This window comes from Oreochromis aureus, linkage group 17, assembly GCF_013358895.1.
Source record: "Oreochromis aureus strain Israel breed Guangdong linkage group 17, ZZ_aureus, whole genome shotgun sequence".
Lineage (NCBI taxonomy): Eukaryota > Metazoa > Chordata > Actinopteri > Cichliformes > Cichlidae > Oreochromis > Oreochromis aureus.
In genome coordinates this window covers 14,228,201-14,252,533 of record NC_052958.1, presented here as the reverse complement: position 1 = coordinate 14,252,533, position 24,333 = coordinate 14,228,201, and the positions used below count along the sequence as shown (strand labels likewise).

At 38.1% G+C, this 24,333-nt stretch overlaps 1 protein-coding gene and 13 non-coding genes across 15 annotated transcripts in view; all 14 read left to right on the top strand.

Moving 5' to 3' along the window:
- Positions 1–24,194, top strand: part of ttll1 (tubulin tyrosine ligase-like family, member 1) — a 31,775-nt gene extending 7,581 nt beyond the window's left edge. Inside the window, exon 10 of one of the 2 annotated variants that reach the window (XM_031758462.2) lies at positions 22,287–24,194. In XM_031758462.2, the coding sequence (XP_031614322.1) occupies positions 22,287–22,416 (130 nt within the window). In that variant the 3' untranslated portion in view covers positions 22,417–24,194. Of the gene's footprint in view, positions 1–2,184; positions 2,359–22,286 lie in introns of those variants that run through there. The other variant, XM_039600581.1, reaches the window with a different exon arrangement.
- trnay-aua lies at positions 1,665–1,794 on the top strand. Its single transcript has 2 exons — positions 1,665–1,701; positions 1,760–1,794. It is a non-coding gene; the product is annotated as a tRNA-Tyr (tRNA).
- On the top strand, positions 2,273–2,402 carry trnay-aua. The gene is made up of 2 exons: positions 2,273–2,309; positions 2,368–2,402. It is a non-coding gene; the product is annotated as a tRNA-Tyr (tRNA).
- Positions 3,600–3,729, top strand: trnay-aua. The gene is made up of 2 exons: positions 3,600–3,636; positions 3,695–3,729. It is a non-coding gene; the product is annotated as a tRNA-Tyr (tRNA).
- Positions 5,258–5,387, top strand: trnay-aua. The gene is made up of 2 exons: positions 5,258–5,294; positions 5,353–5,387. It is a non-coding gene; the product is annotated as a tRNA-Tyr (tRNA).
- trnay-aua lies at positions 5,813–5,945 on the top strand. Its single transcript has 2 exons — positions 5,813–5,849; positions 5,911–5,945. It is a non-coding gene; the product is annotated as a tRNA-Tyr (tRNA).
- trnay-aua lies at positions 7,145–7,274 on the top strand. Its single transcript has 2 exons — positions 7,145–7,181; positions 7,240–7,274. It is a non-coding gene; the product is annotated as a tRNA-Tyr (tRNA).
- On the top strand, positions 7,682–7,814 carry trnay-aua. Its single transcript has 2 exons — positions 7,682–7,718; positions 7,780–7,814. It is a non-coding gene; the product is annotated as a tRNA-Tyr (tRNA).
- Positions 11,920–12,049, top strand: trnay-aua. The gene is made up of 2 exons: positions 11,920–11,956; positions 12,015–12,049. It is a non-coding gene; the product is annotated as a tRNA-Tyr (tRNA).
- Positions 12,457–12,589, top strand: trnay-aua. The gene is made up of 2 exons: positions 12,457–12,493; positions 12,555–12,589. It is a non-coding gene; the product is annotated as a tRNA-Tyr (tRNA).
- Positions 13,785–13,914, top strand: trnay-aua. Its single transcript has 2 exons — positions 13,785–13,821; positions 13,880–13,914. It is a non-coding gene; the product is annotated as a tRNA-Tyr (tRNA).
- trnay-aua lies at positions 14,318–14,450 on the top strand. The gene is made up of 2 exons: positions 14,318–14,354; positions 14,416–14,450. It is a non-coding gene; the product is annotated as a tRNA-Tyr (tRNA).
- trnay-aua lies at positions 15,646–15,775 on the top strand. Its single transcript has 2 exons — positions 15,646–15,682; positions 15,741–15,775. It is a non-coding gene; the product is annotated as a tRNA-Tyr (tRNA).
- trnay-aua lies at positions 16,183–16,315 on the top strand. The gene is made up of 2 exons: positions 16,183–16,219; positions 16,281–16,315. It is a non-coding gene; the product is annotated as a tRNA-Tyr (tRNA).
- Positions 24,195–24,333: the final 139 nt, after the last annotated feature.

Below are 24,333 nucleotides of genomic sequence, written 5' to 3'. Positions count from 1 at the left end.
ACTTTTTTTCTTAGGTGCACCAGCACAAAAGTTAGATGCACCCAAATTTTTCAACCTCATCGCTTAACACCGCAGCTTTACATCCTCACTTTTTTTTTAATTGCCGTCCATACAGATAATATTGATTTGTAAATGATTAACTAACAATCTTGTCAACACAAAGTTCTTTATTTGGAGCACATTTCTACAAGAAAGATAAGTTACCGTATTTTTTGGACCATAAGGCGCACCGGATTTTAAGGCACATTAAGCAAAACAAAACAGTCATATAAGTCAAACTTTACTCAACTCATTCTGCTTGCTTCCTCCACTTCTGTACCATTGATTCATTGATGTTGAATCACAGCTTCTCTATTCCCATGTTCTACTGCGTGACTGATAGAGTTTGAAATCCGCTTCGTAAGCATGACTTTTAACAGGGGCCATTTTGGGGTCGATATACACACGCAATATGGTAATATTTTGCTGAAGCACAGTACGTATTACTGCGAGGCTCCTGACTACAGTAGCCGTAATGCTCCAACAATCCATCAAGCGGTGTGGCTTCGTAGCTTACCAAAGTTGTACTAAAATAGTTGGCGCTGTGTACCACATAAAATCAGTTTGTGGTCAGTAAGCACAACCAGAATTCATACATAAGGCACGCTTTTGAGGAAATGAAAGGATTATAGGTGCGCCATATAGTCCGAAAAATACGGTACTGAAAACGTTCATGTGCTTAAAGTGCTTCACTGAGCTGAAATTTCAACTTAAAATATCTCAAGATATATAGAATAAAAAGAAAGTCAAAATTAAGGCTCCTCACCTTAAGGTGACACTGCAGGTTCCTTAAGCGGAAATTCTGTAAGAGAATTCCCTTTGTGATTTAATTAAGTTATTATGTTGGCATCCTAACATGCAAACCGTAGTGGAAAATGCCTCAATTCTTAGGTCGCTGCCGCTTATTCAGCTGTAATTATAAGCTTTTGATATGAGAAGGAATAGTGTGTGACATTACATGTTGAACAGTAAATACATTGCACTGTAACAGTGTACTCTAGTCACAATTTCCTAGTTCTCAGTCAGAATTTTCATTTGGGACAGCTCTGTTAACTACAATCATCAACCTGAAACGTCAGAGCAGACCCCCCCAACCCAGGTTAACAGTCGAAGATGGCCCAGTAAACCTAACTACAAAGCATAGTTCAACATGCTGTACACAGAGGATGTGATCAGTCATTCCGGGGTGAGTTGCCTTCCTTTGATAGCTCAGTTGGTAGAGCAAAGGACGGTAGTGGTAAACACTGGAATCTTTAGGTCTCTGGTTCACATCCAGCCTACAGTAGAGCCTTTATATTTCCACACTTTTCCGCACGTCACTTGTTTGATGTGCATGTGGTATGGCTGCTGTCTTTGTCTTTTAATGAGAAGCAGTAACATTATGCCTTCATTGACCGCTGCTCTGCTATTGCCAGTATGCCAATATGTTAATTGTTACTAATTTAGTATGCTAAACTAATGCTAATATTTTTGTAAACACAGGGGTTGTTGTTGTTTGAGTATATTTTATTTTACTTCACAGAAAATCTGAAAGTCAGCAGATATATCAGTCCAACTTGCAATTCTTTTTATTCAGGCTATACAGAGATCGATATCATCAGTTATGAAAGGGCTGTTCCTGTCTTCCTTCAATAGCTCAGTTGGTAGAGCAGAGGACCATAACGTGGATACCACGTCATAACCTTAGGTAGTGGATTAGGTTGACGACGTATCCGTGGCTATCCTTAGTCGCTGGTTCAACTCCAGCTTGAAGGAAGATGTTAGTGAAATCCTCTCTTTCCATAGAGGACTGTCCGTCTACATTGGATCCTACTTTCACTTTCTAAGTAACTGTCTTACTTGAGTTTTTAGCTCATATCTGACTCAAACAAGAGGCTTTTAATAGTGTGTGGTGCTCAGTATATTAATTAAAGGCTGACCACTTCTAAATATAGGAAAATACCAGTTGCTGTAACTAATTGTTGTGTGTAGTTGCAACAAATATATATATAACTATAGTGTAAATAAATACATAACTGAAGTATAATCTTCTGAACTTGTAATAAAAAGACTGATTTTTTTTCAAGCAACTTGTTTGATGACCAGTGTTTTGTGGATAAAATAGGTCGTCCTAATGAGCTCTGTCTGTGTGCCTTCCTTCAATAGCTCAGCTCGTAGAGCAGAGGACTGTAGAGTGGATGCCACGTCATACAGATATGGATATCATCAGTCATTAAAGGCCTGTTCCTGTCTTCCTTCAATAGCTCAGTTGGTAGAGCAGAGGACCATAACATGGATACTGCGTCATAACCTTAGCTAGTGGATTGGGTTGGCGTTGTATCCGTGGCTATCCTTAGTCGCTGGTTCAACTCCAGCTTGAAGGGAGGCTTTAGTGAAATCCTCTTTGTCGGAGGACTGAGCAGTTCATTTTCTGCTTAATAGAGCTCTTTTAACTACTGCCCTTTTTAGAGAATTGTGCTGATCATATAATCATGTAAAGATGTTGCTCTAGTGGAACTGCTCCAGGCTGTCTTCCTTCGATAGCTCACTTCGTAAAGCGCCGGACTGTAAAGGGTAACATGGGAAACCTTGGGTCACTGGTTTAAATCTGGCTGTTTATTTAACTGATGGAGATCTACATAGATGTTTATATGTATGCTAACTCCATATTTCACTCTGTGATGTTAAATATTTATTTAACAGAATGTATTTGCACCCCTTGAATCCCATTACATAAGCAAAACTCCACTGGAATAACTGTTTGGTGCTGCTTAACTAGTCAACATACTGTATGCTGCATTGAGCCCATAGTTTATACTCATTAACTACTTGTTATGTGTAGTTAAAACATATAATTAACACATATGTTGTCTTCTGACTTTGTAGTCAATTATGAATGTTGGTCATAACTTTTGATGGTTCAGCCGGTAGAATGGATCCATGAGCATTTCTCCTGTGATTGTTATGGCATACCTTGTTGTTGTAGTTGAACTGGTCCAGTTGGTCTGTTAGGTGTGGGTTCTTTCAGTAGCTCAGTTGGTAACGTGGAAACGGATACTGGCATCCTTAGGTTGCTGGTCCAAATCTGGCTCTAAGAATAAGATAATTTCCTAAAGTGGTTCTGATATATATCCATCTACATTGGATTTTACTTTCTAAGTAACTTTCTTACTTGAGTTTTAAGCTTATATCTGACTCAAACCAGAGACTTTTAATAGTGTGTGGTGCTCAGTATATTAATTAGAGGCTGAAATATAGGAAAAAAACCAGTAATACTACTTTTAATCTATGTTGTAACTAACTGTCGTGTGTTGTTGCAACAAATATATATATGTAACTGTAATAAATAGTGTAAATAAATAACTAAAGTATAATCTTCTGAACTTGTAATAAAAAGACTAAATTATCTTTAAGCGACTTGTTTGATGACCAGTGTTTTGTGGATAAAATAGGTCGTCCTAATGAGCTCCGTGTGTGTGCCTTCCTTCAATAGCTCAGCTGGTAGAGCAGAGGACTGTAGAGTGGATGCCACGTCATACAGATATGGATATCATCAGTCATTAAAGGACTGTTCCTGTCTTCCTTCGATAGCTCAGTTGGTAGAGCAGAGGACCATAACATGGATACTGCGTCATAACCTTAGGTAGTGGATTAGGTTGACGACGTATCCGTGGCTATCCTTAGTCGCTGGTTCAACTCCAGCTTGAAGGAAGATGTTAGTGAAATCCTCTCTTTCCATAGAGGACTGTCTGTCTACATTGGATTCTACTTTATTACTCAAGTTTTTAGCTCACATCTGACTCAAACCAAAGGCTTCTAATAGTGTGTGGTGCTCAATTTATTAATTAAAGGCTGACCACTTCTAAATATAGGAAAATACCAGTAATACTATGCTGTAACTAATTGTCGTGTGTAGGGATTGGTATCGTTTAGGTTTTATCCGATACCGGTGCCAAACCGGTACTTTTGAAACGGTGCCGGTGCTTAAACGGTGCTCAAACCGGTGCTTAAAGAATGAAGAACACACACTTTGTCCAAAAACCTCTCATGTTCAGCTGTTTTTTTTTTGTAAAAAGATAACAATGTTAGCCTTTTCTGCAGCTATAGGGCATATATGGTCTCACTCTTGTCTGGAAGAAGTGCTTAAACAATGGAAAAAACACAAACTTTGTCCAAAAACCTCTCATGTTTAACGGTTTTCCAATTTTCCTTTGGTCATTTTAGCCTTTTTGGCCAGGGTGAAGGGAGTATCTGCCATCAAACAAGAAGACAGCCGCATGTAACTACAACGGTGTTTGCTAGTTCACCTTACATGCATTAATGTAATAATGTGGTTAGCCTAATTACACACGAACAACATGAAGCTACTCACGCAGAGAAGAACGGCTGCTGCTGCCATCATCATCCGTCATCATTTCTGCTACGCTGACAGGGCTAGGGGCCAGGATTCTACTCTTCGGGTTCTTGGGGGATGTTGCTAACTCTGGGTCCGATAACAGGCACCACGCCCGCAGTAGATGTGCACGGTGTGAGGTCTCGCAGCAAGCTATCAAACACGGCGCATTTCTCGGCTTAAAAACCCCCCGCTATGCGTCGCCAGGTGTTTCATCGGATTTGAGGTGTTACCTCCTTTGACAGTATCACAGTATCAGCTTAAAGCACTTGTTGCATGCTGCTGGGTTTGGATCTTTTGCTGTGAAGTACAGCCAGACTTTTGATCGCTTCGCCTTGGGCGTTTTTAATCTGTAGCTCTGCTCTAAAACAACGTACGTACCTGTCCCCGCCTACTATCCTCGGAAACGTAAAATGATTGGCTAGAATTGGCTCAGGAAAAAAAAGCACCGAAATAAAGCACCGAAATGTGCGCTGCTTTTCGGTCTGGTTACTACCGTTTATGTCAGAACGCACCGGACACCGGTACCCATCTCTAGTCGTCTGTAGTTGCAATATATATCTACAGTATATATATATACATATATAGATATATGTATATATATATAACTATAGTGTAAATAAATACATAACTGAAGTATAATCTTCTGAACTTGTAATAAAAAGACTAAATTATCTTTAAGCGACTTGTTTGATGACCAGTGTTTGTGGATAAAATAGGCCGTCCTAATGAGCTGTGTGTGCGGCTTCCTTCAATAGCTCAGCTCGTAGAGCAGAGGACTGTAGAGTGGATGCCACTTCATACAGATATGGATATCATCAGTCATTAAAGGGCTGTTCCCGTCTTCCTTCGATAGCTCAGTTGGTAGAGCAGAGGACCATAACATGGATACTGCGTCATAACCTTAGCTAGTGGATTAGGTTGACGACGTATCCGTGGCTATCCTTAGTCGCTGGTTCAACTCCAGCTTGAAGGAAGATGTTAGTGAAATCCTCTCTTTCCATAGAGGACTGTCCGTGTACATTGGATTCTACTTTCTTACTCAAGTTTTTAGCTCACATCTGACTCAAACCAAAGCCTTCTAATAGTGTGTGGTGCTCAATTTATTAATTAAAGGCTGACCACTTCTAAATATAGGAAAATACCAGTAATACTATGCTGTAACTAATTGTCGTGTGTAGTTGCAATATATATCTATATCTATATATATATAGATATATAGATATATATGTATATATATCTATATATATATATATAACTGTAGTGTAAATAAATACATAACTGAAGTATAATCTTCTGAACTTGTAATAAAAAGACTGAATTTTTTTTAAGCGACCAGTTTGATAACCAGTGTTTTGTGGATAAAATAGGTCGTCCTAATGAGCTCTGTGTGTGTGCCTTCCTTCAATAGCTCAGCTGGTAGAGCAGAGGACCATAACATGGATACCACGTCATGATGACCTTAGATAGAGGATTGGGTTGGCGTCGTATCCGTGGCTATCCTTAGTCGCTGGTTCAACTCCAGCTTGAAGGGAGGTGTTAGTGAAATCCTCTTTCTTGGAGGACTATCAGTTCATTTTCTGCTTAATAGAGCTCTTTTAACTACTGCCCTTTTACAGAATTGTGCTGATCATATAATCATTTAAAGATGTTGCTCTAGTGGAACTGCTCCAGGCTGTCTTCCTTCGATAGCTCACTTGGTAAAGCGCCCGGACTGTAAAGGGTAACATGGGAAACCTTGGGTCACTGGTTTAAATCTGGCTGTTTATTTAACTGATGGAGATCTACATAGATGTTTATATGTATGCTAACTCCATATTTCACTCTGTGATGTTAAATATTTATTTAACAGAATGTATTTGCACCCCTTGAATCCCATTACATAAGCAAAACTCCACTGGAATAACTGTTTGGTGCTGCTTAACTAGTCAACATACTGTATGCTGCATTGAGCCCATAGTTTATACTCATTAACTACTTGTTATGTGTAGTTAAAACATATAATTAACACATATGTTGTCTTCTGACTTTGTAGTCAATTATGAATGTTGGTCATAACTTTTGATGGTTCAGCCGGTAGAATGGATCCATGAGCATTTCTCCTGTGATTGTTATGGCATACCTTGTTGTTGTAGTTGAACTGGTCCAGTTGGTCTGTTAGGTGCGGGTTCTTTCAGTAGCTCAGTTGGTAACGTGGAAAGCGGATACTGGCATCCTTAGGTTGCTGGTCCAAATCTGGCTCTAAGAATAAGATAATTTCCTAAAGTGGTTCTGATATATATCCATCTACATTGGATTTTACTTTCTAAGTAACTTTCTTACTTGAGTTTTAAGCTTATATCTGACTCAAACCAGAGACTTTTAATAGTGTGTGGTGCTCAGTATATTAATTAGAGGCTGAAATATAGGAAAAACCAGTAATACTACTTTTAATCTATGTTGTAACTAACTGTCGTGTGTTGTTGCAACAAATATATATATGTAACTGTAATAAATAGTGTAAATAAATAAATAACTAAAGTATAATCTTCTGAACTTGTAATAAAAAGACTAAATTATCTTTAAGCGACTTGTTTGATGACCAGTGTTTTGTGGATAAAATAGGCCGTCCTAATGAGCTGTGTGTGTGTGGCTTCCTTCAATAGCTCAGCTGGTAGAGCAGAGGACTGTAGAGTGGATGCCACTTCATACAGATATGGATATCATCAGTCATTAAAGGACTGTTCCTGTCTTCCTTCGATAGCTCAGTTGGTAGAGCAGAGGACCATAACATGGGTACTGCGTCATAACCTTAGGTAGTGGATTAGGTTGACGACGTATCCGTGGCTATCCTTAGTCGCTGGTTCAACTCCAGCTTGAAGGAAGATGTTAGTGAAATCCTCTCTTTCCATAGAGGACTGTCCGCTCACATTGGATTCTACTTTCTTGCTCAAGTTTTTAGCTCACATCTGACTCAAACCAAAGGCTTCTAATAGTGTGTGGTGCTCAATTTATTAATTAAAGGCTGACCACTTCTAAATATAGGAAAATACCAGTAATACTATGCTGTAACTAATTGTCGTGTGTAGTTGCAATATATATCTATATCTATATATATATAGATATAGATATATATGTATATATATAACTGTAGTGTAAATAAATACATAACTGAAGTATAATCTTCTGAACTTGTAATAAAAAGACTGAATTTTTTTTAAGCGACCAGTTTGATAACCAGTGTTTTGTGGATAAAATAGGTCGTCCTAATGAGCTCTGTGTGTGAGCCTTCCTTCAATAGCTCAGCTGGTAGAGCAGAGGACCATAACATGGATACCACGTCATGATGACCTTAGATAGAGGATTGGGTTGGCGTCGTATCCGTGGCTATCCTTAGTCGCTGGTTCAACTCCAGCTTGAAGGGAGGTGTTAGTGAAATCCTCTTTCTTGGAGGACTATCAGTTCATTTTCTGCTTAATAGAGCTCTTTTAACTACTGCCCTTTTTACAGAATTGTGCTGATCATATAATCATTTAAAGATGTTGCTCTAGTGGAACTGCTCCAGGCTGTCTTCCTTCGATAGCTCACTTGGTAAAGCGCCGGACTGTAAAGGGTAACATGGGAAACCTTGGGTCACTGGTTTAAATCTGGCTGTTTATTTAACTGATGGAGATCTACATAGATGTTTATATGTATGCTAACTCCATATTTCACTCTGTGATGTTAAATATTTATTTAACAGAATGTATTTGCACCCCTTGAATCCCATTACATAAGCAAAACTCCACTGGAATAACTGTTTGGTGCTGCTTAACTAGTCAACATACTGTATGCTGCATTGAGCCCATAGTTTATACTCATTAACTACTTGTTATGTGTAGTTAAAACATATAATTAACACATATGTTGTCTTCTGACTTTGTAGTCAATTATGAATTGACTACATCTGCATCTGCATCTACAGATGCAGATGTTGTTATAATTTCTGAAACTTGGTTAACTAAATCTATTACCAATGAAGACATTAACATATATGGATACAATGTATATCGTACTGATAGGCCAAAAAAAGGAGGCGGTGTAGCTATTTATGTCAAATCAAGATTTAATGCCTCGATTGTTCTGTCCCAATCGATATGCAAACAAATGGAGTTTTTGGCTTTGAATGTAGATATTGCTAATACTCTTTCGATAACCATTGTTGGGTGTTACAGGCCCCCATCTGCTTCAAAAGAGGCATTATCTTCACTAAAGCATCTTTTGGCTAAATTAAATTACACTGAACTACTAATGGCTGGAGATTTGAACTGGGACTGGCTAAATGCAACTTCTGGTGAATTTAAAGAATTTTGCGATTCAATTAATCTTACCCAGCTAGTCTATCTTCCTACCAGGCCAAATCTTAAATGCCCTGAAAAGTCCACATTAATTGATTTGGTTTTAACAAATGTACCTCATAAATTCTCTTCGCTTGGTGTCTTCTGTAATGACCTAAGTGATCACTGTGTTGTTGCTGTTTGTAGAAATGCTAAAATTCCAAAATGTAAGTCGCGATAGTGTGTAAAGGAATCTTAAACAATTCAATGAACAGGCTTTTCATCATGATTTGTCAGTAGTTAACTGGGAAAAAATCGGACTATTACCAGATGTAGAGTTAGCCTGGACATATTTTAAGGAAAGTTTTATGGAAATTGTTAATAAACATGCCCCCCACGGAAAGTTAGAATTAAAGGCCGAGAAAATCCCTGGTTCTCGCAGACACTCGCAGATAACATACACAAGCGTAATAGAGCATGGGACAAGGCGAGGCAAACAGATACTACCACTGATTGGTCTGTTTTCAAACAGCTTAGAAATAAATGCACTTCTCTTATTAAAAAGGCCAAATCCGAATACTTTTGTCTGTCACCACTGAGAATCTCAACGATCCACAGAAATTTTGGAAAGTAATCAAGTCTTTTCTGCCAACAAAATGACTCAAACCTTTCCTAAATTTGTTGTAAAAGATTCAGTCTCAATTAATGATAAAACTGAAATTTTGAATTGCTTTAATGAGCACTTTTTATCAGTGGGTTCCTTGTTTGATTCTGCAGAAACTTTTTAACAAATTCTTGCCCAGAATTCTCTATGTTTTCTGGAGACCGTTTTAACTTTGTACCTTTTAGTGTTTATGAAGTGCATAAAGCTTTAAAGGCTTTGGATCACAGAAAACCTCCTGGTCCAGACTTGATGGAACCTTATTTTCTGAAGTTGGCAGCGGATTATATTGCAGAACCACTTTCAATTCTATTTAATTTTCAATTAAAACCAAAGAAATTCCATCGGTTTGGAAATCAGCTTTTGTCTTGCCTTTGTTGAAAGGAGGTGATCCATCAGTGTTGACTAATTATAGGCCAATATCAAATTTGTGTGTTTTATCCAAAATCATGGAATCTCTAGTTTGTGACCAGTTGAAGGAGTTTTGTACTCTAATGATATTGTTTCTAAATTTCAGTCAGGCTTCAGGAAAAACACAGTACTAACACTGCCACTATGAAAGTGATAAATGATATTATTATGGCACTTGATAAGAAATTGTACTGTGCGTCACTCTTTATTGACCTCTCAAAAGCTTTTGACACTGTTGATCATGCTGTCCTAAAAACAGACTGCTCAGCCTTGGATTGTCAGAACATGCAATAGCGTGGTTCTCAAATTATCTGAATAATAGAACCCAGTGCATTAAACTTGAAGGTCTTTGTTCTGAATTTGTTGCTGTCCACAAGGGGTGCCACAGGGCTCAGTTTTGGGTCCCCTTCTGTTTCTTTTTATATATCAATGACTTGGGTCAAAATGTCTCAGACACAAATTTGCATTTTATGCTGACGATACAGTTATTTACTGTTATGGTTCATCTCTTACTCAGGCCATTGAAACCTTACAGAAAGCCTTTGTTGCTTTCCAGCATTCACTTATCCAGCTAAAATTAGTTCTCAATGCTGATAAGACTAAGCTAATGTTGTTTTCTAAGGCAAAGAAGGTCCCAGAGCCTATTCCAGTGGTGTCCACCCTTGAAGGAAATGTCATAGAGATAGTTCATGAATATAAATACCTTGGTGTCTGGATAGATGACTCCTTTACCTTTAAACCACATATAGAGACTTGTAAAGAAACTGAGGCTGAAACTTCGTTTCTTTTTCCGTAATAAACAGTGTTTTTCTTTTGCAGTAAAAACGTCTTGTCACTGCAACCTTTTTATCTGTGTTAGATTATGGTGACATTCTGTATATGAACGCTTCTTCTTCATGCCTTCTAATGTTGGACACGGTGTATCATGCTTCCTTGAGGTTTATCACCAATTGTAGATATTTGACCCATCATTGTGACTTGTACTTAAGAGTAAATTGGCCTTCTTTGGCCATTAGAAGACAGGGGCATTGGTACACTTTTATTTACAAAGCTATGCTTGGATTGCTGCCTCCTTATATTTGTACTTTGGTCACAAGGAAAAATAGTGGTTCTTACTCCTTGCGTTCAAATGATCAGCTGCTGCTGTCTGTTCCCCTTGTCCGCACAGAGTTGGGTAAGAAAGCCTTTGTCCACTCTGCGCCTTTTTCGTGGAACCTGTTACAGAAAGACTGAAACTGACTGAACTGTTGTCTTTAAATGTTTTAAAACTAAACTCAAAGCCCTACAGACTGCCTCAATAATGTGTAATTGTTTTGTGTAATTTTTAATCTTGTTTGTTTGTATGTATTTGTTTGGAAATTTGCTGCCTCTTGGCCAGGACTCCCTTGAAAAAGAGGTTTTTAATCTCAATGGGACATTCCTGGTTAAATAAAGGTTAAATAAAATAAAATAAATGTTGGTCATAACTTTTGATGGTTCAGCCGGTAGAATGGATCCATGAGCATTTCTCCTGTGATTGTTATGGCATACCTTGTTGTTGTAGTTGAACTGGTCCAGTTGGTCTGTTAGGTGCGGGTTCTTTCAGTAGCTCAGTTGGTAACGTGGAAACGGATACTGGCATCCTTAGGTTGCTGGTCCAAATCTGGCTCTAAGAATAAGATAATTTCCTAAAGTGGTTCTGATATATATCCATCTACATTGGATTTTACTTTCTAAGTAACTTTCTTACTTGAGTTTTAAGCTTATATCTGACTCAAACCAGAGACTTTTAATAGTGTGTGGTGCTCAGTATATTAATTAGAGGCTGAAATATAGGAAAAAACCAGTAATACTACTTTTAATCTATGTTGTAACTAACTGTCGTGTGTTGTTGCAACAAATATATATATGTAACTGTAATAAATAGTGTAAATAAATAAATAACTAAAGTATAATCTTCTGAACTTGTAATAAAAAGACTAAATTATCTTTAAGCGACTTGTTTGATGACCAGTGTTTTGTGGATAAAATAGGCCGTCCTAATGAGCTGTGTGTGTGCGCCTTCCTTCAATAGCTCAGCTGGTAGAGCAGAGGACTGTAGAGTGGATGCCACTTCATACAGATATGGATATCATCAGTCATTAAAGGACTGTTCCTGTCTTCCTTCGATAGCTCAGTTGGTAGAGCAGAGGACCATAACATGGGTACTGCGTCATAACCTTAGGTAGTGGATTAGGTTGACGACGTATCCGTGGCTATCCTTAGTCGCTGGTTCAACTCCAGCTTGAAGGAAGATGTTAGTGAAATCCTCTCTTTCCATAGAGGACTGTCCGTCTACATTGGATTCTACTTTCTTGCTCAAGTTTTTAGCTCACATCTGACTCAAACCAAAGGCTTCTAATAGTGTGTGGTGCTCAATTTATTAATTAAAGGCTGACCACTTCTAAATATAGGAAAATACCAGTAATACTATGCTGTAACTAATTGTCGTGTGTAGTTGCAATATATATCTATATCTATATATATATACATATAGATATATATGTATATATATAACTGTAGTGTAAATAAATACATAACTGAAGTATAATCTTCTGAACTTGTAATAAAAAGACTGAATTTTTTTTAAGCGACCAGTTTGATAACCAGTGTTTTGTGGATAAAATAGGTCGTCCTAATGAGCTCCGTGTGTGTGCTTTCCTTCAATAGCTCAGCTGGTAGAGCAGAGGACCATAACATGGATACCACGTCATGATAACCTTAGATAGAGGATTGGGTTGGCGTCGTATCCGTGGCTATCCTTAGTCGCTGGTTCAACTCCAGCTTGAAGGGAGGCGTTAGTGAAATCCTCTTTGTCGGAGGACTGATCAGTTCATTTTCTGCTTAATAGAGCTCTTTTAACTACTGCCCTTTTTAGAGAATTGTGCTGATCATATAATCATGTAAAGATGTTGCTCTAGTGGAACTGCTCCAGGCTGTCTTCCTTCGATAGCTCACTTGGTAAAGCGCCGGACTATAAAGGGTAACATGGGAAACCTTGGGTCACTGGTTTAAATCTGGCTGTTTATTTAACTGATGGAGATCTACATAGATGTTTATATGTATGCTTACTCCATATTTCACTCTGTGATGTTAAATATTTATTTAACAGAATGTATTTGCACCCCTTGAATCCCATTACATAAGCAAAACTCCACTGGAATAACTGTTTGGTGCTGCTTAACTAGTCAACATACTGTATGCTGCATTGAGCCCATAGTTTATACTCATTAACTACTTGTTATGTGTAGTTAAAACATATAATTAACACATATGTTGTCTTCTGACTTTGTAGTCAATTATGAATGTTGGTCATAACTTTTGATGGTTCAGCCGGTAGAATGGATCCATGAGCATTTCTCCTGTGATTGTTATGGCATACCTTGTTGTTGTAGTTGAACTGGTCCAGTTGGTCTGTTAGGTGTGGGTTCTTTCAGTAGCTCAGTTGGTAGCGTGGAAACGGATACTGGCATCCTTAGGTTGCTGGTCCAAATCTGGCTCTAAGAATAAGATAATTTCCTAAAGTGGTTCTGATATATATCCATCTACATTGGATTTTACTTTCTAAGTAACTTTCTTGAGTTTTAAGCTTATATCTGACTCAAACCAGAGACTTTTAATAGTGTGTGGTGCTCAGTATATTAATTAGAGGCTGAAATATAGGAAAAAACCAGTAATACTACTTTTAATCTATGTTGTAACTAACTGTCGTGTGTTGTTGCAACAAATATATATATGTAACTGTAATAAATAGTGTAAATAAATAAATAACTAAAGTGTAATCTTCTGAACTTGTAATAAAAAGACTAAATTATCTTTAAGCGACTTGTTTGATGACCAGTGTTTGTGGATAAAATAGGCCGTCCTAATGAGCTGTGTGTGTGCGGCTTCCTTCAATAGCTCAGCTGGTAGAGCAGAGGACTGTAGAGTGGATGCCACGTCATACAGATATGGATATCATCAGTCATTAAAGGACTGTTCCTGTCTTCCTTCGATAGCTCAGTTGGTAGAGCAGAGGACCATAACATGGGTACTGCGTCATAACCTTAGGTAGTGGATTAGGTTGACGACGTATCCGTGGCTATCCTTAGTCGCTGGTTCAACTCCAGCTTGAAGGAAGATGTTAGTGAAATCCTCTCTTTCCATAGAGGACTGTCTGTCTACATTGGATTCTACTTTCTTACTCAAGTTTTTAGCTCACATCTGACTCAAACCAAAGGCTTCTAATAGTGTGTGGTGCTCAATTTATTAATTAAAGGCTGACCACTTCTAAATATAGGAAAATACCAGTAATACTATGCTGTAACTAATTGTCGTGTGTAGTTGCAATATATCTATATCTCTATATATATAGATATAGATATATATGTATATATATAACTGTAGTGTAAATAAATACATAACTGAAGTATAATCTTCTGAACTTGTAATAAAAAGACTGAATTTTTTTAGCGACCAGTTTGATAACCAGTGTTTTGTGGATAAAATAGGTCGTCCTAATGAGCTCCGTGTGTGTGCCTTCCTTCAATAGCTCAGCTGGTAGAGCAGAGGACCATAACATGGATACCACGTCATGATGACCTTAGATAGAGGATTGGGTTGGCGTCGTATCCGTGGCTATCCTTAGTCGCTGGTTCAACTCCAGCTTGAAGGGAGGTGTTAGTGAAATCCTCTTTCTTGGAGGACTATCAGTTCATTTTCTGCTTAATAGAGCTCTTTTAACTACTGCCCTTTTACAGAATTGTGCTGATCATATAATCATTTAAAGATGTTGCTCTAGTGGAACTGCTCCAGGCTGTCTTCCTTCGATAGCTCACTTGGTAAAGCGCCCGGACTGTAAAGGGTAACATGGGAAACCTTGGGTCACTGGTTTAAATCTGGCTGTTTATTTAACTGATGGAGATCTACATAGATGTTTATATGTATGCTAACTCCATATTTCACTCTGTGATGTTAAATATTTATTTAACAGAATGTATTTGCACCCTTGAATCCCATTACATAAGCAAAACTCCACTGGAATAACTGTTTGGTGCTGCTTAACTAGTCAACATACTGTATGCTGCATTGAGCCCATAGTTTATACTCATTAACTACTTGTTATGTGTAGTTAAAACATATAATTAACACATATGTTGTCTTCTGACTTTGTAGTCAATTATGAATGTTGGTCATAACTTTTGATGGTTCAGCCGGTAGAATGGATCCATGAGCATTTCTCCTGTGATTGTTATGGCATACCTTGTTGTTGTAGTTGAACTGGTCCAGTTGGTCTGTTAGGTGCGGGTTCTTTCAGTAGCTCAGTTGGTAGCGTGGAAACGGATACTGGCATCCTTAGGTTGCTGGTCCAAATCTGGCTCTAAGAATAAGATAATTTCCTAAAGTGGTTCTGATATATATCCATCTACATTGGATTTTACTTTCTAAGTAACTTTCTTACTTGAGTTTTAAGCTTATATCTGACTCAAACCAGAGACTTTTAATAGTGTGTGGTGCTCAGTATATTAATTAGAGGCTGAAATATAGGAAAAACCAGTAATACTACTTTTAATCTATGTTGTAACTAACTGTCGTGTGTTGTTGCAACAAATATATATATGTAACTGTAATAAATAGTGTAAATAAATAAATAACTAAAGTATAATCTTCTGAACTTGTAATAAAAAGACTAAATTATCTTTAAGCGACTTGTTTGATGACCAGTGTTTTGTGGATAAAATAGGCCGTCCTAATGAGCTGTGTGTGTGGCTTCCTTCAATAGCTCAGCTGGTAGAGCAGAGGACTGTAGAGTGGATGCCACTTCATACAGATATGGATATCATCAGTCATTAAAGGACTGTTCCTGTCTTCCTTCGATAGCTCAGTTGGTAGAGCAGAGGACCATAACATGGGTACTGCGTCATAACCTTAGGTAGTGGATTAGGTTGACGACGTATCCGTGGCTATCCTTAGTCGCTGGTTCAACTCCAGCTTGAAGGAAGATGTTAGTGAAATCCTCTCTTTCCATAGAGGACTGTCCGTCTACATTGGATTCTACTTTCTTACTCAAGTTTTTAGCTCATATCTGACTCAAACCAAAGGCTTCTAATAGTGTGTGGTGCTCAATTTATTAATTAAAGGCTGACCACTTCTAAATATAGGAAAATACCAGTAATACTATGCTGTAACTAATTGTCGTGTGTGGTTGCAATATATATCTATATCTATATATATATAGATATAGATATATATATATATATATATAACTGTAGTGTAAATAAATACATAACTGAAGTATAATCTTCTGAACTTGTAATAAAAGACTGAATTTTTTTAAGCGACCAGTTTGATAACCAGTGTTTTGTGGATAAAATAGGTCGTCCTAATGAGCTCCGTGTGTGTGCTTTCCTTCAATAGCTCAGCTGGTAGAGCAGAGGACCATAACATGGATACCACGTCATGATGACCTTAGATAGAGGATTGGGTTGGCGTTGTATCCGTGGCTATCCTTAGTCGCTGGTTCAACTCCAGCTTGAAGGGAGGCGTTAGTGAACTCCTCTTTGTCGGAGGACTGATCAGTTCATTTTCTGCTTAATAGAGCTCTTTTAACTACTGCCCTTTTTAGAGAATTGTGCTGATCATATAATCATGTAAACATGTTGCTCTAGTGGAACTGCTCCAGGCTGTCTTCCTTCGATAGCTCACTTGGTAAAGCGCCGGACTGTAAAGGGTAACATGGGAAACCTTGGGTCACTGGTTTAAATCTGGCTGTTTATTTAACTGATGGAGATCTACATAGATGTTTATATGTATGCTAACTCCATATTTCACTCTGTGATGTTAAATATTTATTTAACAGAATGTATTTGCACCCTTGAATCCCATTACATAAGCAAAACTCCACTGGAATAACTGTTTGGTGCTGCTTAACTAGTCAACATACTGTATGCTGCATTGAGCCCATAGTTTATACTCATTAACTACTTGTTATGTGTAGTTAAAACATATAATTAACACATATGTTGTCTTCTGACTTTGTAGTCAATTATGAATGTTGGTCATAACTTTTGATGGTTCAGCCGGTAGAATGGATCCATGAGCATTTCTCCTGTGATTGTTATGGCATACCTTGTTGTTGTAGTTGAACTGGTCCAGTTGGTCTGTTAGGTGTGGGTTCTTTCAGTAGCTCAGTTGGTAGCGTGGAAAGCGGATACTGGCATCCTTAGGTTGCTGGTCCAAATCTGGCTCTAAGAATAAGATAATTTCCTAAAGTGGTTCTGATATATATCCATCTACATTGGATTTTACTTTCTAAGTAACTTTCTTACTTGAGTTTTAAGCTTATATCTGACTCAAACCAGAGACTTTTAATAGTGTGTGGTGCTCAGTATATTAATTAGAGGCTGAAATATAGGAAAATACCAGTAATACTACTTTTAATCTATGTTGTAACTAACTGTCGTGTGTTGTTGCAACAAATATATATATGTAACTGTAATAAATAGTGTAAATAAATAAATAACTAAAGTGTAATCTTCTGAACTTGTAATAAAAAGACTAAATTATCTTTAAGCGACTTGTTTGATGACCAGTGTTTGTGGATAAAATAGGCCGTCCTAATGAGCTGTGTGTGCGCGGCTTCCTTCAATAGCTCAGCTCGTAGAGCAGAGGACTGTAGAGTGGATGCCACGTCATACAGATATGGATATCATCAGTCATTAAAGGACTGTTCCTGTCTTCCTTCGATAGCTCACTTGGTAGAGCAGAGGACCATAACATGGATACCACGTCATAACCTTAGGTAGTGGATTAGGTTGACTGCGTATCCTTGGCTATCCTTAGTCGCTGGTTCAAATCCAGCTCCAAGGAAGATGTTAGCAAAGGTCTGAAATCTTCTTTTCAGTTCCACTGCTGTGTTTTTAACTACTTATGTACTTAACTTTTTGCGGAATCGTGCTTATCATATAATCATGCTAAGATGTTGCTGTAGTGCGACTCCTTCAGTGGGGCATTGCAAAAGCGCCGGCTTTGCCTTCGTTAGCTCAGTTGGTATCATGCACAGGGCTCGCAAAATTTCAAAATCCCTGGTAGCCCTTCGGGCAGGCACTCTTCAGTTTGTGGTAGCCCAAAATAAATTTAAGTAGCCCGAATAAAAAAAGAGAGCAATTTTTTGATTGATGTTTTTTTTTCCTCTTTTGTTTCCATTACAATATTATACATTAAAGTATAATATTGTAACGGAAACAAAACATTAATCAAAAAATTGTTGAAGCACAAATTACAACATTACAATCATCAACTCAAATACTTGGTTCTAATTGAACAGAAATTTCTATGACCTTGTAAGAACTGTGTAGAACATGAATCAGTCTGTGTCAGATCCTGAATTTGAAATTTCCACTGAAGTCACGGGTAAGAGATAAGTGGAACCAAGATCTAGGACATTTTTTTAAGTTTGCAAAGACTGCTAAATTTTGCCAATGGTAGTTCACTCTTTGCAACATAGTAAGCTGTTCTAAACAGATTTTTCAGGTTTATTTTTAGTATGTTATTTGCAATTGGTGTTTGTTCTGGGAAAGCTATTGCAGACTGAGCAATAATGCATTTCTTGCATTTCTCATGGGTTCTAATGCGGGTCTTTCTTAAAATTACTGGTCCCAGTAACAAAGGCGCTTGTCGACTCAGAAATCGAGGGAAACCAAGAACACACCCGGCAGAACATTATGTTATTTACAGGGGTGCACATAAGTGGTCCGCTGGTGCGCATTGCTGTCAAAATAAAAGACGCGCACCAGATAAGAAGTTGCTACGTGCGTTTGCGTACATATAAAAGGCACTGTTTTTTGTCCGCTAGAGTGGGATTTTCACGGCATATTCTGCACCACATCTCTGTGCGTTCATCATTTGTCTGAAGCCAGCTCACCTGCTGCAACCACTTTTCCGATAATACGCGCTTCTTTTGCGGTTCGGACTCCTTCTGACATTTCTTTGGAGGTGGAGGAACACCAAAGTAATTGCTTAAAGGAGCTTGCTTCTTCATCTTTAAGAGTTCTAAACAAATGTCTGTAGATAAGATTTTCAAATCTTATGTACGCAAACGCGCGTTGCAACTTCTTATCTGGTGCGCGTTTTTTATTTTGACAGCGAATGCGCACCTGCGGACCACTTATGTGCACCTCTGGTTATTTAGCTTGTCATATTCCAGCCACAGAAATTCTTTTGTCCATGAAACCATAAAGCTTCACTTTCTTTTTCCCTCATAGTCTGATTTGTCATAACTTTTGTGTTTTGTGGTAAGCTTTTCTTTGGTTGTCACTTCTTCACCCTGACTTGTCTTATTTGGCTCAGCAGAACTAAAATATATATCCTGCTGCTTTTACACACGCACTCACATAACGCTCAGCGATTCTCTGCGCGATCAACCTCTCACGTTTAAGCTTGCTGCGGGAGAGTTCACTTGTCAGGTTTGAATAGTAAGCTAATGAGTGATAAGACGATGTCAGAGGAATTGGTGCGCAATTAATCGTCACTCACCAATCAGTACTGCCGCTCTCTATACACAGTTCGCGTGATCGAAAAGTGAAAGCAAAAAACAAGCGCAAATTCAAACTCGATTTCAATATGTCACATATTGACAGTGGTTCCCGATGCCAATGACACAATTACTCAGTAACATTTCCGAAAGAATGCAAAAGCAATGACATATATTTTTCCTTCCTATGATAGCCCGACGGGCAGGGCTGAGATAGATTTTGGTAGCCCGACTGGAAAATTCGCTAGCCCCGGGACGTCGGGCTAGCGATTTTGCGAGCCCTGATGCAGGACTTTAGTGGGCTACTTGAAAATTCTTCCGTAACTGGTTCAAGTCTTGCTTGAAGGAAGCCTTTTTTTTATTATTAACTAGTCAAGACACTGTTTACTGCAATAAGCCTATAGTTTATACTTTTGTAGTGGAATATTTAAGGATTACTACTCCTGACACACCACGACATCAAGCAGGGGCGGATCTAGAAGGGTGGCATGGGGTGGCAACTGCCACCCTAAAATGATCCCTTGCCACCCCAAGTGCCACCCCAGTTTTGCATATGACAGTGTTGTTTATTAAAATAAGATAGCATTAACAGTTTGAGCGTAGTTACAGTCAACAGTGAATATAAATGCTAAAACTGAATATATTGCATAGTGTTCCCCCCCTCCACCATTAACAAATGGTTCAGCCCATAGCAGGACCGGCTTTTTTCTTGTTTTCAGTAGCAAGCGATGCTTATGATTGTGCCAGAGCACATTTTGAACAACACCATGGGAATTTCGGATTTTACACATTTGGTTGGATGTTACATTCTGGAAATGGAAGGAAGGTGAGTGTTATTAACCCTGTGGGGTCCACGGACACGCTACACCTCCAAATCACATGACTGATTTAAGCTGACATAGCAACAAGCTGCAGCCACGCTGAGTCTCTGTTTCAGCCCATATTGAAAGTTCGGAGTTCAAAGTTTTTAAATTTTAATTACAGGCCAGTAAATCCAGAGTTATGATAATATATATAAGCCATGCTTTTTACTAAATACTGTCGCCACGTTTTTTTGTGTGTGTGGGTTTTAAGCGTTTTCTAAGGACAGCGAAAACAGTAAACAAAAAAAAAAAAAAAGCCACCTCTTTGCTATCGGTGGAAAAATGCACCATGTCGACCAATTAAAAAAAAAAAAAAGTCAACACGTGGGATTTGGTTGTTTAGGAGAGGGAGAGTTTTGGGAGTGACGGTAACAGCAGCAAGACAGAGCGAGCGAGTGAGAAAGAGAGAGAGAGAGAGAGAGTTTTTAGATGTGGGAGATTTGTGACGTTTAGTGTGGAGTGTATACTTAGTGTGTTGTGTTGTCTTGTGTAGTTGTTCTGTTGTGTAGTAGTTTTGTTTTGTGTGTCAGTGAGGCCACTAATGAACGTCACAAAGGCACATTTGCAATGTAAACACTGTCACTAAGTAGAAAACCAGCGGAGTGATACACCTGCTGCTGTCAGGCCTGCAGGTTTATCCCTGTGCTGTTCTCCTCTGTCTTTTGGTGGACAAACTTTTTTTTTAATGGCACACATCATTTGTGGGGCATCTTATTGCGACACCTGAGTGTTCTCTCATTTTAGTTTTAGTAATATTTTTAAATGGTTGTACAAAATGAAAAAAAACGGCAGGTGTATTGGCTGCATTTTTAGATAAATAGTTGTATATGTTTACAAAAAGTACAATTTATATTTGCATTTCAAGTTATAAAAATTTACTCAACATGTCTGTGGTTTTTTTACAGTAAAAAATACTACTAGGATTTTAAGTTCTTTGTGTGATTTCAGATCAGTAATACTAATGCAGTATGTCAGTGAAAAAAACAGCTAAATTCAGTTGAGCTGAAAAGAATGATACCAAACAAGGCAAGGGGAAAAAAATCAAATGAAACAATTTGAGGGTGAAATACAAACGTAAACTCAAAAGGAGTCAAAAATGGCGGTTGTATTTCAGACCTCAGTGGGTTAATCCAACAAATCATGAAAAATTAGGTTTAAATTTTGTTCATGACAGTGCAGATTACTGACATTTTGTGTAATTTAAGCTGTAACAATGTGATTGTTTTCTAACAAAAAACAGTGTGAAACTTAAGTTAGACTTGTGTTTGTTAATGAACCGCCCCATGTTGTGTAGCTTTCTGGATTTCATACTTATTGGGCTACATATTTATTTATTATACAGGCTATACAGTACATAACATCAAAACTCACATGTTTTATGCAACTAAAAAGTGTGTAATTATGTGGGCTACAGACAATAATTAAGTTATAGACTATATTTATATGAAAACGTGTATACTTACTGCATTTGAATCATTTTAACCATATGTAACCACCTGCATATGTGTTTGGGGGGAAAAAAAGGCTTTGAATTTGCCACCCCATTTGATTTCTTTGCCACCCTCATGCCACCCTAAGAAAATTTCTCTAGATCCGCCCCTGCATCAAGCCCACTCAAAAAATAATTTCTTCCCATTAATTCCTGTTAACCGGTGGAAAACACCAGCTATATGTCTGAATTTCTTCCACTTTTCCGTTTTTCATTACAAATTTCACAAGAACATTTTAGAAGTGGGGGTTTACTCTGTACAGGGTCTTTTATTTTGAAAACTGAGCAGCTTCTTTATTCTGTTGCTGTGTCTGACTTTCTGCCCTCTTCTCTGCTCTGCAGTTATCTGTAAAAAACAACAACAAAAAAACAAAAACAATACCAATGTCTGGGATTGTCAAACATAATAATACCTAATAAACCAAAGTCAAGAAGGTAATCACACCAGTTTTGAACACATGGATTTTAACTAAACACTCACTACAGTTATCTGCTCTTCCAGCTGAGCTGCCAGAGGGATGCTGCATGGAGTTTCAAATACAGCTGTTGAGCACAATAGGGGGTGTTGTTTCAGGAAATCCCTTTGCTTACACATTCAGTGAACATCCACTGTTTTTGTGTCATCAGGTATGACGAAGAGCAGGCGCAGAGCGAGAATGCTGAGCGTGACCTGCGGAGCCGTTCGGGTCAGTCGCTGGGGTCAAAGGGCACCAAGGGGAGTGCAGGCGTTCGCCCCACTGCCGCCACCTGGAAGTGAAGCGATAATTTTTCCCTCAAATTGACTTCCTGTACAACACTCCAGGGACCTTCTGTGGGGAACCACTTGGACTTCTTTTTTTTAGCACATTGGACAGATGCTCCCTCCGTCCACATTTCACTGACTGCGGCACAGGGAGCAACGGCACTGCTGCTCAATGGAGAAAAATCAGCTATGTGCTCATATTCAGAAGGTTGAAAAGCTTGTGTTTGTCACTGTTTATATGAATGTAAAACAAAATAAGTGGAACTGACAGTGCTCTGACAGGTTTGAGGTCAAATCAAGTAGGTCAAATATCACATACAGCAGCGGTTTCCACACTTAAGACAAGTGCTGATGAAATCTTCGGAGATGAACATGAAGGATTACTATGCATGACACCGGATTGCTGACACTTTAACTTGACCTTCCACACCGGTGCTAATGAGAACATACACTGTATGGTAATGAAGTGGTATAAAGTTATCAAATAGAAGTGATTTAAAGATTTAATTTATTAAAAGGCAGTTGATAGGCAGAATTAGCAGTACTAAATGTTAACAGAGTTTAATGATTTTTGTACGTTGATTATCAGTATGTTTTGCGGGGTTTTGATGATTGTATTCCTCTTGCACTTTATTTCTTTACATGTGCTTTAAAAAGTATGTCTCATCGTTCATTTCAAGTCTCATCTGCTGAAAATTTAAATGCTAATTATATGTGTTGAGGTGTTTTCTTATTGCCTGCTCATTTCCTTCAACTACTAAAAAACAGAAACACTGATGAAGAGTTATCGTCCATCTTTCTGATAACTGGATTTTTGGCTAAATGATATTGGCAACACGCTGAGAAATAAATCTTGGTCTTTTAAAATAAAGTTACAAAACTCCCTCTTACCTTACTGATTCTGTTTTGGGCTGCTGCTAACATTTTTTTATGTAATTTTTTACTTTTTCCATGAATTCACTAATGACTTTGCCTGTGAAATGACATAAGATGTATTAAAATGAATTACAGAAGTTGTTACTTGAAAAGGTTTTCAAAAGTTCTGCTTAAGTCATTTATGACTACTTCCACTTCTAAGTCAACGATCAGGAGTATTATCCATGGTCATTTTCTCCAAAAAGCAATGAAAAGACAGGAGAGGGTTTAGAGAAACATGTTTGCAATCAAATTACGATTAAACAAGGTTGAAACAGTATGATTCAGCTCTGCCCTGACACAGTGTCCAATGTGCTGTTTTCTGTGTAATTAAATGCTGCTTTATTTTAGTTGCATTATGTGTGCCGAGTCATGATTTGAAATAACAAGCTGTGTAACAAAGTGCTGCTTTCTTTACTTTACTAAATTCATTCTGTTTAAATAAAAAGCTGTCGGGTTACTGTTAGGGCGGGAGGGTTGTAGTCTTTGTTGAAAATAAATGTGTAGTCTGGAGAATAATCAGAGGTCAAGCCTTCAAAAAGCCTATGACCTATATGTTCTTACTGTTGCCACAGCAGCAAAGCAGGTCTCTGCATGGTACTGTTTCTTGGTTATCAGCAGGTTGTCAAGTGGTGTAAGCTGTACATGCTGTGGTCTGTGATTTCTGACTGAAGTCCCCAAAGTAAACGCTCTGTTTTTACAAACCAAATTTAAATTTAGAAACCAAATTTACTGGAAGGTTAGGTTCCCATGGCTGCTTGTCTTCAACCCCTTTATAAACTTTTGTGAACAATACATGAACAGAAACTCTCTATGGTTTCCTTTATATGTTTTTTGTTTTTTGCTTTTATATTTCAATAAAATATCCGTACTGTTGATGCGCTGATAAACAGTTATGGTTGCAGTTTGTCAATTTGTGTGTATTGACCCTTCAACAATAAGAGCAGTCAGTTTATTTGCATATCATATGTCATCAGCTGGTGTGAAAGAAATTACTGTTCATTGGAAAGTAACCAT